This window comes from Acanthopagrus latus, chromosome 15 (assembly GCF_904848185.1).
Source record: "Acanthopagrus latus isolate v.2019 chromosome 15, fAcaLat1.1, whole genome shotgun sequence".
In the NCBI taxonomy this organism is placed as follows: Eukaryota; Metazoa; Chordata; class Actinopteri; order Spariformes; family Sparidae; genus Acanthopagrus; species Acanthopagrus latus.
The window spans coordinates 1,094,100-1,108,451 of record NC_051053.1 but is presented as its reverse complement, the minus strand read 5'-3'; the positions used below and the strand labels follow the sequence as shown (position 1 = coordinate 1,108,451).

Here is a 14,352-nt window from a genome sequence, read left to right as displayed (position 1 = left end):
TATGAGAGACTTGCAAGAAAATAAATTCTCTGTCCAGTACAAGAGAGTATGTATGTATCTGTGAGAATCCCAGCTTGAGACCAATGGGTGAAGCAATGCTTAGCTAATTGGATATGTGTATTACAATGTCTGTGGTCACAGCACCCTTATGGGGCATGAAATAACAAGCAGCTGTGTGTGTTCAGAGACTTCATGTATGTGTGCTCAGTTTGTCTGCCTGTGTATGTGGGAGGGATGGCTGCTGAGAGGTTTATTAACCCAGTCCATCAAGGCAGTGTGGGATTCACACTGAGACACCAAAGGCTTAAGGATGTGAGCGCCACACAAGCAAGACAGCGCCTCCCGAAAATACTAATATGGGCCCTTATTTTCTACCACAACAACCCCCCACACATTGTCCATCCCCCGCCACAGCAAACACCTCTACACCAGCGCTGCTTCTACAGATTGCAGATCGTTCTGTCTGCAGAACATTATATGTTTATGATAATGATCTGCAGGGCAGTGTATGAAGCCTCGTTTACAGGACTTTACCCTATCTGTCAATGTGGAATTACAGGGCTCTGTCAAAGGTGCAGCAGATTTAAAGACCCTATTTTAGTTTTATGTTCTCACAAACACATTTCACAACCACGAGCAAGGGAGTATAGCCAACAACAGAATGGTGGCAAGCCTGGCGTGGCCATTACCAAGCCATGACTTCTGCTTTGTCCAAGGGCCGGACAGTATATGGCTATTTTAACACTGCAGATGATGGCCTTCAAGAACCAAACAAACCACTGTGTAATTCACACAGAAAGCTGGCGCTGTGGCTCCTAAAGAGGCATGATGATACACGTCATGATGATGACGTTGGTGTTTCCCCAGTGGCTCCCCTGTCAATCTAAACCTGCGGACAGTTTCTAATCATGTGAATGTCATTATATAGGTGTAGTGACTGAGATCCTGACCAACCAAACATCCTGGAAAGTGACAAAGTTAAGTTTTTTGTGCCAAATTATGTACATAATTGCCATCAGTTAACTGGAAGCCTGTCTGACTCCCTCACTCACGGGGACGGAGGCTGTTTTCAAAGTTCACAGAAGTCTCAAACCGAAGGGCTGACCGTCACAGTGAGTTTTTTTCATCACAAACACTCGGAGAGTTAAAGTGTACTGCTGGTGACAGATGCTGTTTTTTGGGCAGAAATGGCTTACTGACAAATAGAGTCGGTAGGACAGGCAGGAGGACAGACAGGAGGACGGACGCTTCTCCATGTAGAGCTGTGATACATTTTTTTACATTTTTTTTGGTCCTGTAACATTGCTTTGTGGGATATTTGTCTCTATTAAGTTGAGTGAAGGACCTGTGCAGTTATTAGACTGTACGATTGGCACACCCTCGATACGTAAAGCCGGCTTATCCATTCACACTGGTTCACTTCGCCAAAAACAGGGCTCTGATGCTACCTCCAAAGGTGGATCAGTGCCAGAGCGTGGATCAGTGACCCTCTCTGCATCTGAAACTTTCACACAGGGGAGGAGGCGGAGAATTGGCGGAGGATCCCCACATGCAAACGGCAGTGTGAATGGGGTTACTATAAGACCATATATTGTATGATTCTGAATATGGTAATATGGTGATTCAAACTGGTTCTACTTATTACCTTACCTTATTACTTATTACCTTCACACACTTGGTCATTATATCCACATTACTAATGATTTCTTATCAAGACTCTCATTGTGTTAATATTCCGTCAACGTACCAATTGTCATGTAGACAAAACGGCCATAAAATTGTGGCCTTTACCGTAATATTCATGGTATTTGGTCAGAAATATCATGACATTTGATTTTGTCATCCAGTTCTACCATTTATTTTAAGTACTTTTTTAGGAGATACATTTGAGATTCATATCGCATGCAGCAATATAGTCCTAAAATATTGAGATATCATTTTAAAGACATATGGCCCATTTACCACATAATAGTCAAACTACAGCTCTATTCTATAGTATACTTATTTTTGTTGGGTTGCTTCACAGCAGTATGTGGTTCTGCTAATAGCTCTACAGAGTGCCACAAGTATTAGAACATAGACAGTAGCCTCTTTTAGATAGAAAAGGTGGCACATTTGCAGCAAGGTAAAGGCTGCAATGTGCCGCCTCGTCTAACTAAAAGGGAGGTGCCTCATTCCTTATTTTCCATAAAGCCAACACTTGGACGCCACTGGGGTAGGCATAAACATGTGACATGACATGAAGCACAAAGCCTGGCGTGATCAGTAAAGCACGTCGAAATGGTATTCAAAATAAGAGCTTTACATTGAACGCCATTGGAGTTTAGAACTGGGTTCTTAGCGCAGGGCTTTTAATTTGAAAGTAGCGACCATTAGTAGCTTGCCGCTACAACAACAAGCGGACAACGAAGACAGCCACAGAGACCAAGGAGACGCTAGCATCTCCTGGATCTCAGCGGCTGTCCAGTTGCTCATCTTGACATCTGCGGATGAAGTGATGGACTGACTGCTGTGATCAGCTGTTCCCTCATTTCCCTGGCTGTGGATTGCACAACAGTGCACATCATCGACACCTCCGCCCATCTCAAGCAATTGCTGGCACATCGATGGCTCGGATTTACATAGCAATGGAGGTGGAAAAAAGTGTACCCTTCAAGGCGTCAAATTGGCAGACCAAAACAGATGCCCAATTTACCACCTTCTGGCTAAATCTGTGGACCTAGCCGCAAAAAGGACGGCCAAATTGGTGGCTTGCTGCCGAGTATAAAAACGGCTATTGATGCTAAAGATAATACCAGAGAATACAAAGGGTAACAATTATGCAAATCAAATAGTAAGTATGGTACAGTGATTGCTGCTATAGAATGTTTTGTTCTTCAACCAGCTGCAAAATATTCAAGTTCATATGACAAAAATTGTGGAGAATGAACAAACAAAGGCAAGCCTAGAAAGATTTGGGACACAGTGACTATTGTGTATATAAAAGAGATATTTCCAGGTTCCAGGTGAAGCAATTGCACTGAAGGGAAATCTACTGTATTGACTAAAGTATTAGATGATAATCAAACATAAAAGCTGACCAAGGCTTTCTGAAGTATTTTCAAGGAGATCTACTAACAGACTTAAAGACAAGCTAGCTATTTGACTGCTACAAACAACTTGTAATCCAACACTCAACAGGAGACACTTGCCGTTCAAAGAAAAAATATGAGATGTTGTGAATAATACATAAACTATTCCTCAAATATAACAGAACCACAGCATCTTCAAACAACATTTCCACATTTGTCAAAAAAATAAGATACAACGTGTTTTAGAATATTGTCCTGGCCGTACCTCACCACATAATGCTGCCAACACTTTCACATTACATATCAAAACAATAGGATATCCCAAATCCAAGACATTATATAGTCTCATACCACGATAACGATATATTGATATATTGTCCAGTTCTAATTAGTAGTGATGACCTGAATCTTGCTCTCACGTGTCAAGTGACACCAAATAACACATTAACAACAAATGGAGGTTCAAATCTAAAATAATTACTAGATAATCTTTAGAGGGTAATCAGTGGAAAAGATGTAAAACGCATTAGTTACCTGATCAGTGCTGTGAGCATAATGTGCATTTCAGATGATATAGTGTGGACAGTAACACACCAAAAATATACAAAGTCATACACTGCAGGTCATGTCAACAAAACTTAGATGCCCATCAACTTTGCCTTGCATGGGGCTAAACTTGGAGACACACTCATTTACACATTGAAAACCTTCACTTAACACCTTCAGAAATTGTCAATACAAGCTTGTGTAGTCAATCCTGAAAATGCTGTTCTGCCAATCAACTTGTCACCACATGCAGACTATGAGGCTGTTTTTAGAGCAGACCTCTGGTGAGAGTGGGCACTGGATTCAGAGGTGTTGAAACTTCCCAAACCCTACCTTAATACCCCATTTTATTAATGCTCAAGGCTCAGTGTGGAGTAGTTAGAGCAACACTGAACTCAAAGCCCATTAGCTCAGGACTCAACTAAAATGAGGTTAGGTGTGGGTCAGGGTATCTGTCTGTTGCTGAACCCCAATTACCACCTCATAACCCCGATATGCTTAACAGAACATTAAAACACAATCCACGTTGCACTGAGGAAAACAGTAAATCCTCACCATCCAGTCACAGCTGACAACACACAGAAAGTCTAGACCTCAACTGATCCAGTCTAGACTCTCTGTGGCAAGCCTGGAAAACAGAATAGCGAGCACCATTTACCCTGCTCATAATGGCCTAAACTATATTCTCAATGACAAATTTGTGCTCATTGAAAGGAAAGCTAACTGCTGAGAGGCGCAACAGACAAGAGTGGTCAGAGACTTTTTATGATTGTTAGCTGTCTTGTTTATTGAAGTTAAAAATGAAGGTAAGAGCATCATCATGTCACTTATAATCAGTCATTGCACAGGAAGACTTAAAGTGTGATTAACTACAACAAATGAGTTAAAGCAGGAGGTGCATGTGTGAACTGATGGATGTTTACAGATATTTCTGATGATAATTTTACTGTTGGCCTTCATTTTCCAGCTTGACTTACCTCATGGAGTATGACTTTTGTGTGTCATATGTTTCAATGTCACTGCCACTTTGACAGTAAACCTATATTTTGGGACATGTTCACTTTTTCTGCAAATGGCCATCTAATGTTCAGTGTAACGCACTACAAAAGCAAGTTTTTATAGTTATATATTATTTTAAGCAGTATGAGTACTTTAAAATATTTCATTTACAATCTTGCAGTAGCTATGCCCAGTAACACATCCCCAGCCAGTGTTTCATACAGTTTTATCCACACTACGCCTCCAGATAGCTATCCCGTTGAGAAGAATTGCTGTCTGCCATTTAAACACGGATGCTTGTTAATCCAATACACTGGCGTCTGTGCCTCCACTCCAGTCTGTTAGTCCAGTTTACCACACAGTAAGCCATATTATTTGCCAGTATTTCACCGGAAAAACTTTCCAAACAGCACAAACACCCAAAAAATTAGCTGAGGTGTAGCCAAGCAGATGGCTTACTGCTAGCTCTCACTCAAAGTGGTAACACTAATTATTTGTAACATTGATGCATGGTGTTAATATAAGTTAAACAAGCAACTTATATAAAAATGTGCCCACCCTTCAATTATGATGAACAGGGAAATGAGGTATAGACAAAAAAGCATTTTTCATTCCAGTTTTTAAATATGTACATTTCCGCTGTAAAGTTGGGCGTTTTAATAGTATTTGAGGAACTGCAGTTATTTTGGTGAGAGTAACGCAAAAGAAATCAGAAAAAAATTACTCTACACAGACATTAATATTATAAAGTAACTTACTAGTTTGAAATGAAAGTATCAGTAATATGTATTACATTACATTTTGGAAGTTGCCCGACACTATAGGCAACTGTGATAACTGTATTGTGATTGTGATCAAAAGCTGCTTAAAGCAACAAAGACCATTCAAAGTACGGTAATGTAGCCTCTACATTATTCTTGCTAATAACAATTTGAGCAGTTATGAATAATGTTGATGCAATCAGGTTAAAGTGACCAACTTTATCATTGACTTAGTTTAGATGGTGACAAGAGGCACTGGTAATTGTTGTGCAAATAAGTTAACTTTTTGCATCAATGAAGGGCTATATGATGCTAAATCTGATTAAACAAGCTCAAAATTGTCAGAAAATCCTCCATGCATGTTGGGGGCCTTAGTGTGAATGCAGAGCACATTTGTTGTGTCCAAGAACTGACCCAGCCCCCCCGAGGGGGAATAGTTTTTTTTGGTTCGGATCTTGCCCACTGTTCCTGTCAGCACATCCAGATCCTCCACAGCACCCTCAACCCTTTCTTCCATCTCACCCTTAGCCTGAGCCCGACCCCCCTTCCTTCCAACAGACCCCCCGACCAGCATGATTAATAGCCCTCTGCTGGGACTCTCCATCCACTCACCACATTGTTGAGAGCCTCTGAAACAGGACAACAGTTGCATCCTCTCTTCACACTGGGCCTAAGCCCTGCCTGTCAGTCCCCGGTTAGGGCACTGTTAACTGGCAAGATTTACAGTTACTAACCAGCACTAGGTGGCAGCCTGTCTGGGCAGGGGACGCAAATCCGATTAATCATGGCTCTTTTGATGGGGACTTTTACAACCAGTAGGCCAAAGCCACTGTATAAGGTTGCGCCTCCCAACAGTCAATCTCAACTATACGCATAATGCAGCTCATATTTATATTCTCCATGGCATTTGACAGTAATGTAGACCTTAGTCATACTCTCAGAAGTCAGATTCAAGATTCAATAATCATATGCACAGTGAGGAAACATGTTTCCCTGTACAAGTAAATTCTTCCTTTGCCGTCCAAAGAATGCCAATAATGTAAAAACAAATCAATACGGACAGTCAATAACGGAGCATCTGCCTACTTTAATTCATCTAAAATGGAAGTTCAAATCTTGAATAATTCTTGTTTGGATAAAGGATCATTCAAAATGTTTTATTTTCATAAGACATGTTACCCAACTTCATCCAGCAACTTCCAGGATTTACACTCACTGCATATTGTGAATATGAGTGCATCAAAGAAAATTTTACACTTTATTCTAACTAATATTACAACTTGCCCGCCCTTTTACAACTGGACACTCTTCTTGTTCTTGCTATTTTTTTTGTTGGTTTGGGGTTTTCTTGCTGTATTCTAACTAAGCTTTTTGCACAAGGTTAATTAAGGGTTGATGAAAGACCAACCCCTCAGACAATATGACAGAGTATATCATACGATAAATTAATCTAAACTGACTACAGTTTAGATGTTGTCCTGTTGAGTGGGGAATCCACTGAGTGGAATTGAATCTCACATGAACTTACCCATGAGAAATAGCATGCAAAAACAAATTGATTATTTCACGTCAAAGGATTTAAGTCCATCTTTAGCCACTGCAATGGCATTTAGGTCCAAATTGAGGTCCAAGAATTGTGCTCATCTCACATGCGTAATTTCTGGGGAATTCATTTATCAAAACTGGAGCCACCACCACTTTTAATATAAATGGGAAGTCCAGTTAGATTTTCACAAAGCCTTGCCAATAAAATAACTTGGCTAAATAATCAGTCAAAATTGTGACTGTGTGTAACATGACATTGTCATTGTGACAGTTTGTTCCACTTCTACAATTCCTTTTCTCATGTTGTCACCTTGACTGAGCTATATTTTAGCTCAAACAACCTCAGTAAATCAATCGATCAGGCTTTTGACAGAAAATCAACATTTTCCAATAATTGTTTGAATTCAAGTTTCAACTCAAAAACCTTGAGCAAAAGAACCCAGGAAGATCTCAAAATATGATCATTTGTTGGTTTTCTTTGTTTTTCATAATAAAACATGGATAAGCTTTGAGTTTTAGACTGTTTTTGGAATACAATAAGCCACTTAATGAAGTGTATTTGGCTCCAATAAAGTGTGAGGTCATACAGTTTTGATATTGTGTGTTTATAAACCAGTAGAGTGATCATGAAAATTCAATCACATAGATCATTAATGACAGAAATAATCCCCTATTTGCAGCCCTGCTATATTTTTCTATGAGAATGGCCATGCACACCTATCAAGGTTTTCATTTATCTTGATACACTGCACACAAAACACTGAGGCAAAGTAAATCTGACAAGACATTAACGTGAACACTAACTCTAGCCACTCAGTTCATTGTCTTTTGACCGCATCATAAAAATAACCCTGACATAAGGTCTACGAACCTAACCCCTGATCTCATGCTTAAAGCTATGGGACACCAGGGCCACGTGGCAGACATGTAAAGAATTGGCATGAGGCAGATTCTCCTTGCTGAGAATGCACTCATGAGTAAACATATTTGCATAAGTGGCTGAGCGACATGAATTATGGTTCCTCTCCTCCTCTTCAGCATTTTCCAGCTGCCTCGGCTGGTTCAATTGGGAGTGATATATGTGTGAAGATCAGGTGGCAGGGAAGAAGTAAGGAGGGGTGAGAGAGTGGAAGGGGGGTAAAAGGCCACGGTGCGTTCCCAAGCGCTCAGGCTATGAGCCCCGGAGACCCGTCAGTGCCATCTTGACCACAGCTGGGAACCGAAACGACACACACTTAGGCTTGACCTTGACATAAGACTGAGAGGGATGGCATGTGTGCATTCTCTCTTGATGACTGACATGACAGTAAAATGCAATGAATTAGTGAGGTTGTCAGTATGGATCAGGCTGTGTAAAAACAAAAGGAAAACATTTCAAAACAGATGTATTATTATACTTGTGCCAATGAATACCTTCATTTTTTGCCAGAAATGACGTAAATGAGTGTGTACAATGAGCATTGCATGTTGGCACTTCAAATTACGTTACAAAAAATACATTATTTTCCTCATAATTCTACTTTTCCATGGCAAATTAGCTCCATATTGTGCTCTACTTTTGGGACAGCAGGATAATTATTGTAAAGGTCAGCCCGAGAGTAATCGAATCATCCTCAGCAATGTTCAGTCGGCAAATCCACGGCCATGCCCCCTGATATCTACCTCTGGTGCTGTGCTGGTGATTCAAGTCAATTAGAGGTGTGCTGGTGAATTTCGTTAGTGTTTGGATGAAAAGAAGAAAGCTGTCAGTCAAAAGGCCACTCTGGCTTTGTATCTGGGGAGCTGCAAGAGACTCTAAACCTGTATTTGTATGAATAAAAATGAAGGGATTTAGGAGCACACTGTTTCTTCTACAGACTTGTCAAAAATCTGACCTTTGCTGCAGCAGAGGGGGTTGATGGGAGAGGAGGATGGAAGGAAAGAATTGAAGATTTGAGAAGCCGAGGCTCAGTGACTTCTGCATAAAAAAGGTGCAACTGAAAAAAAAATTGGTGAGCAGGAGATGAAATAAAATGTATGTCAGAATGAAAGGCTGTTCTCCACACTCTCGTACTCTCTGAGGTATAGTCAAACAATGAAATAAATCCACAGAATTATTCAACAAGCGATTGAGACAGATTTGTCTGTGTGATGACAATCCTCTCTGGGGTAGAGCCCCTGTCAATGTCAGATAAGAGAAAGACTCAATATGCAGCTCAAAACAATGCTTTACGTGTTAGAACATCAAATACAAGAAATCTTTCTTTCATTCTTCCAGTATGTTCTGTGGTTGAAAGTAAGAGTTCACGCTGAAATGCGGCAACAAATCAAAACGTAAAAACAATTTGTACTAAAGATGGCTTGTTTGTAACTGAAGTGCTTTTTCGTCCTACTACTACTTAACTACTACTAATGATATCATAATGCAAAACATAACAAAGCACAGGAAAAGATACATATATATTAACAAAATAATAACAAATAATAAAAGGAACAAGGTGTATGTGTAGCTAACGATCAAAAGGTTACAATGGTACAATAGTTAGCTTGATTTGGGGTGTATGCTTTCAATGCCGTTTTGGTACGTTACTCTGAAAAACAAACATTAAAACAACGATCATTAGCCAAAATGCTTGTTGTGAATATTTTGGCCCTCAATAAAAAATCTGATATGTATATTCCTGTTGCTCATGGAGCATATTTTTATTCAAAACAATAGAATGGTGCTCAGTAGAGAGCATACGTCCACCAAAGCCCAAGATTCTAGTCCAATTAAATCAAGCGTAATAAATAAACCGAGATTAAATAAAACATATCTAACAGCACTAAATCCACAGTTTTATGTGGATCCACATCAAATTGTACTCACTCATAGAGTGATGCCATTCTGAATGCACCTGATCTTTTTCATCAAGAGCCATGCATTATTCCCTGAGAAATATAAAAAAAACTTCATATCAAGCAATTTTAGAAAAAAAAGCAAAAACCAATAGGTTAATGTAATCTCTTCTCAGCAGTTATCCTGTTGACAAATCAACCAACCAACAGACATGGGTGAAATCATCACCTCCTAGATGGGGGTAATCTATCACTGTGTTCTGTACATTTAAAACCAAGAAAAGAAACTCCAAATTATTTTGCAAGTCAGTGCACATTTAAAGACAGATGCTGTGGAAAGCACTCAATATGTTATGCTATAATATGCTTCCTGGGACTGATTTTCGTGGCTGATGGAGCAAGGTGGAGCTGAGGCGTCACAACATATGGTCCATCATTGGCCAGGCTTCCTCATCTGTAACCTCATTGTTTGTGAGTCAAGAGAGGAGCACATTTTCCCATTTCCAAGGCGTAGAAGGATTTCTTTTTTTCCCGCTTTCAGAAAAGAGAGACAACATTTCCTTTCCCAGAACAATTTATCTCTCTGCTTGACAAGACTCCCTGCTATATTTACCCAACTAAAATTGCAGATGATATACTTCCAGCTGCACTACTCTCCAGCTCTTTGGCACATGGTCCTGTCAATCACACCAGTTACAACAGAACACGAAAACAAGAGCGGTGAAACCCCCAGCCAGACAGAAAGAGCAAAAGAAAAGATGGAAAGAAAGAAAACATGAGAAAACAGACGGAAAGGGCCTGAGAAACCTAATTCAGATTTCCTTTGCTGGTTGGCTTTTGTTGTTAGAGGAAGCTGAGATATACAGCAGAGTGAATTGAATTACTGTGCTTTCATTAAGTAGACAGCTGGGCTGCTGCGAAACCTCAAAGCAGCCGCGCAACAGCCCACCCACAAGATTTCCATCTAAAATAATGCTCAGTATGAGCAATATAGTAACGGAGATGTATTAGGTTGTTATGCTGCTACAGAAACAAAACAAATTGATCAGTCTGTCAAGCAAAGAATTTAGCTCTACAGTGGTTTTTGATCTCCATTTTGTCCCTCGTCAGGGCATGGATGTTACATTTGAGATACTGGGTGCACAGGGGATCTGGGCTTAAGGATGCACCAAGGCTTTCAAACATCCTTGACATGGACTCATTACTTCATGCAAATGTTCTTAAAAAAGGTGGGAAAACAACATTTCAATTTCATACTCGACTCCCAATCTGGTCAAATAATTGTAGGAACATAGGTTTTTGGTGATTTGAAGGCTGAAGGGGTTTATAGGGAGAGGAAAAGAGAAGAGGAGGGTTAACCAGTGTGTTGAATTCCTCCTCAGCCAGCAGTGCCTGTCCATCTCAGTGGCAGAAGCATTCCCTGGAGGGAGGCCGCAGCGGTGGGGGCTCAGACTATGTAGCTCCATGTGTTGCATCTTTCCTGTTGCCTCCGAATTCTACAACTGGAGCTTAGGGCTGTTGGAGCTGCCAGGACTCTCATTGCAAAGGGATGACAACATGCAGGATTGTCCTCGGAGCCTGCTTCGGCCCTTCTCAGAAAAGCGGGGACTGTCAGAAGGGCACCACTGCATTTACACACACTTGGACTCACAAACGACCAGTCACCACACTCAGTGCTGGTGTTCAATCAACGGAGAGTTTCTGTGCCATTGGAGAAAAAAAGCAGCAAGTCCTCACAACTGAGAATCTGGAAACACCTGACATATTTGCTTCAAAAATGATATAATATCTGATATCACAGTAGTCCACAGCCCACTATCATGCAGACAATCATTTAATCGCTGAAATTAGGACACAACGCTAAAACCATGTGGAAATGTGATATATTCACATAATAAATGAAGCAGTAAAACTTTCAGGTCTTAAACATGAGACGCAACATGTAGTCTTTTATAGGGTTAGTGCGGGGCAGCTGCTCTGTATGTGCTTGAGGACTGTAGTGCAACTGGCCAGTGGTCAGGGTTTATATGGTGCTTCATTAAAGTGACTACAAGGAACCTTTAAGTGTTTATGAAACAGCCTTGTGATTCGTCACAAGGCTGCAACAGCAAACGGGACCATCAGAGAAAAATCTGCTATCTTTAAATACTTATCATTGATGCCTGTGCTCAGGCTCAATCTCATATATTGTACAAAATCACGTACATATACTATTACAATCCATCCTGCAGTCACTCTTTCACTTGCTCTCAAAACAAATGCAAGCACCGCCAGCACTTGCCAGCAAAAAAATTTCTAACAGCAGGCGCTGGTGTCGTAACGCTTTTGTCAAGAGGGGCCACTAGAATGCTCATAGTCACTTTGGCCTGTATTTGTGAAACTGACAGCAATACAAAAATAATTTTTAATCCATTTTATAAATCTGGAATGGACTACAGCTTATCATCAATCTGTGACACACAACTTAAAATGACAATCTACAAGAGCAAACTCATTCACGACTTGTGTTTCAAACGTTTCTTGACCATAATTAACAACATAAGTGTGAAACAATGAAAGTGTCATTAATTAATCTAAAGATGTGATATACTGCATTATAAAGCATCTGCATGGCCTTACATCGTCTCCTATCACTTGTAAGACACACTTGCACTTTTCCTACACCTAACATTTACCTTTACTGTCTTCTGATACTGAAGATAAAGTTAATATCAATGAATAACCTACATCACCACAGCCCTACATACCTTTAATGTTGTTGAGTACTTCCTTCAGGTGACCAAAGCTGTTAAGTAATGGGTCCTGTTCCTCATCCTGTGCAGAGAAAGAACATGATAAGAACATGAAGTTAAATGTGTGGTATTAAACTCACCATTTCTAGTGATAAGCACAGTGAAGAATGTTCTGCATAAAAACAGAAATGGCTGATTCCAAACTGTATTAGTAGAACTATTTGTAACAACAATTTGTTGGTTCTTGACCGATTTAACAACTTCTACTGCAGTTAAGAACAACATTGCATTGCATTCTCAGTCCTGGCTCTAGAAGACAACACTACAACCATTTTTAATGCAGTTATCAGCTTCATGAAATAAATCTTGTTTTAGACATCTGAAATATAACCTGAGATTAGAAACTCTGCATTTGGACAACAATCTCATATCTATTATCTATGATTTGACGTCTGGTAAATAGATAGTTGTGACCAGGGGCAGAAGTTATACCAGCTAGCAATGCCATATAATTATATATTTATTACATTAACATTTAGGGCATTTAGCTGGTGCTTTTGTCCAAAGCAATTTACAATAAGTACATTTCTCACAAGAGAGAAAGGGGGTTGGGACGGAGTCATGCTTTTTGGAAGTCCACTGAGTTACCAAAACAGAGAAGAGCTGCGACTTCACTGAGCAGGCTTTGTTTGCTTTCAGCGATTGGGGTACCAGCCGGCCAGCTGATGTAGTAGAATGAAGTGCTCTCGCTGGCACCTGAGGTCTGACAAGTGTTTGGTGGTACACAGGTGCAGTTCCGTTGGCAGCCTTGAAGGCCAGCCCCATCATCTTGAATCGGATGTGGGCCACAACAAGAAGTCAGTGGAGGTCATAGAGGAGGGGCCTCACTCACACGAGCGAATCTGGGTAGATTGTAAATGAGGAGCACTGTAGCATTCTGGAGACTGCAACAGGTTTAAGTCGCAGAGGCTAGGAGTAAAGCCAAGAGGGAGTTACAGTAGTCCAGACAGGAGACAGCCAGTGCTTGACCAGAACCTGTATTGCATCTTCTGTGAGGAAAGACCAGATCCTGCAGATGTTGAAGAGGGCAAATCGGCAGGATTGGGCCACAGCAGTGCTGTTAGGGGCAAAGGACAGTCCGTTGTTGAGGATTACGCCCGGGTTCTTCGCCATCAACGAAGGCGATACATCCTCGACAGTGACTGACAGGTCCATACAAGGGCAGAAGAGTTCAGTTCAGTTTTACTAAGGTTGAGTTTGAGGTGAGCTGTCCAAACGGAGATGTCTGCCAAACAATCCGAGATACACGTCACAACTTGTGTGTTGGAGGAGGATGGGAGAAAGCGAAGAATAGTTGGGTGTTGTCTGTATAACAGTGGTAAGAGAAGTCTTTAGCACTCAGTACTCAGTGCATACTTCAGACAAGGCCCAACATTCCCCCTTAATTCAATCAAGCCTAATCCAAAATGAAACTCAACAGACCTATGTCTGAATGTAAACCACCCGTGACTGCTTAGCCCATAATTTAAGATTGTCTTATCTTGTAACATTAAAGAATGTGGAAGAAAATTCCTGGATCAATCTTTTTATTGAATTAATCACTAACAAGTGGACTGCAGTCCGAGTCCAGACCCAGGCACCTTCCTAAACAGACCTGGACCTATAGTCAATAAATTATCAAGCATTTTGACAGGGTGCTTCTACTTTTGACTATTTTCTACACTTTACAATACTGGTTAAGTATGGAGTAAGATAGCTATCAAAAAGAAGTGTGCATGATTCTAACCATTCGTATTTGTAATGTTACAACATTTGTATGTCAATAAAATTGGTGTAGACAAAATTCTACTGTCATATACGCAAGTTTGAGAAATTGTTTGG

At 40.5% G+C, this 14,352-nt stretch overlaps 1 protein-coding gene across 3 annotated transcripts in view; it reads right to left on the bottom strand.

The window, feature by feature from the left end:
* gbf1 (golgi brefeldin A resistant guanine nucleotide exchange factor 1) overlaps window positions 1-14,352 on the bottom strand; it is a 138,714-nt gene that overhangs the window by 113,680 nt on the left and 10,682 nt on the right. For all 3 annotated transcript variants that reach the window (XM_037122997.1, XM_037122998.1, XM_037122999.1), the window contains exon 3: window positions 12,487-12,553. In XM_037122997.1, coding sequence (XP_036978892.1) covers window positions 12,487-12,553 — 67 coding nt within the window. The remainder of the gene's footprint in view (window positions 1-12,486; window positions 12,554-14,352) is intronic.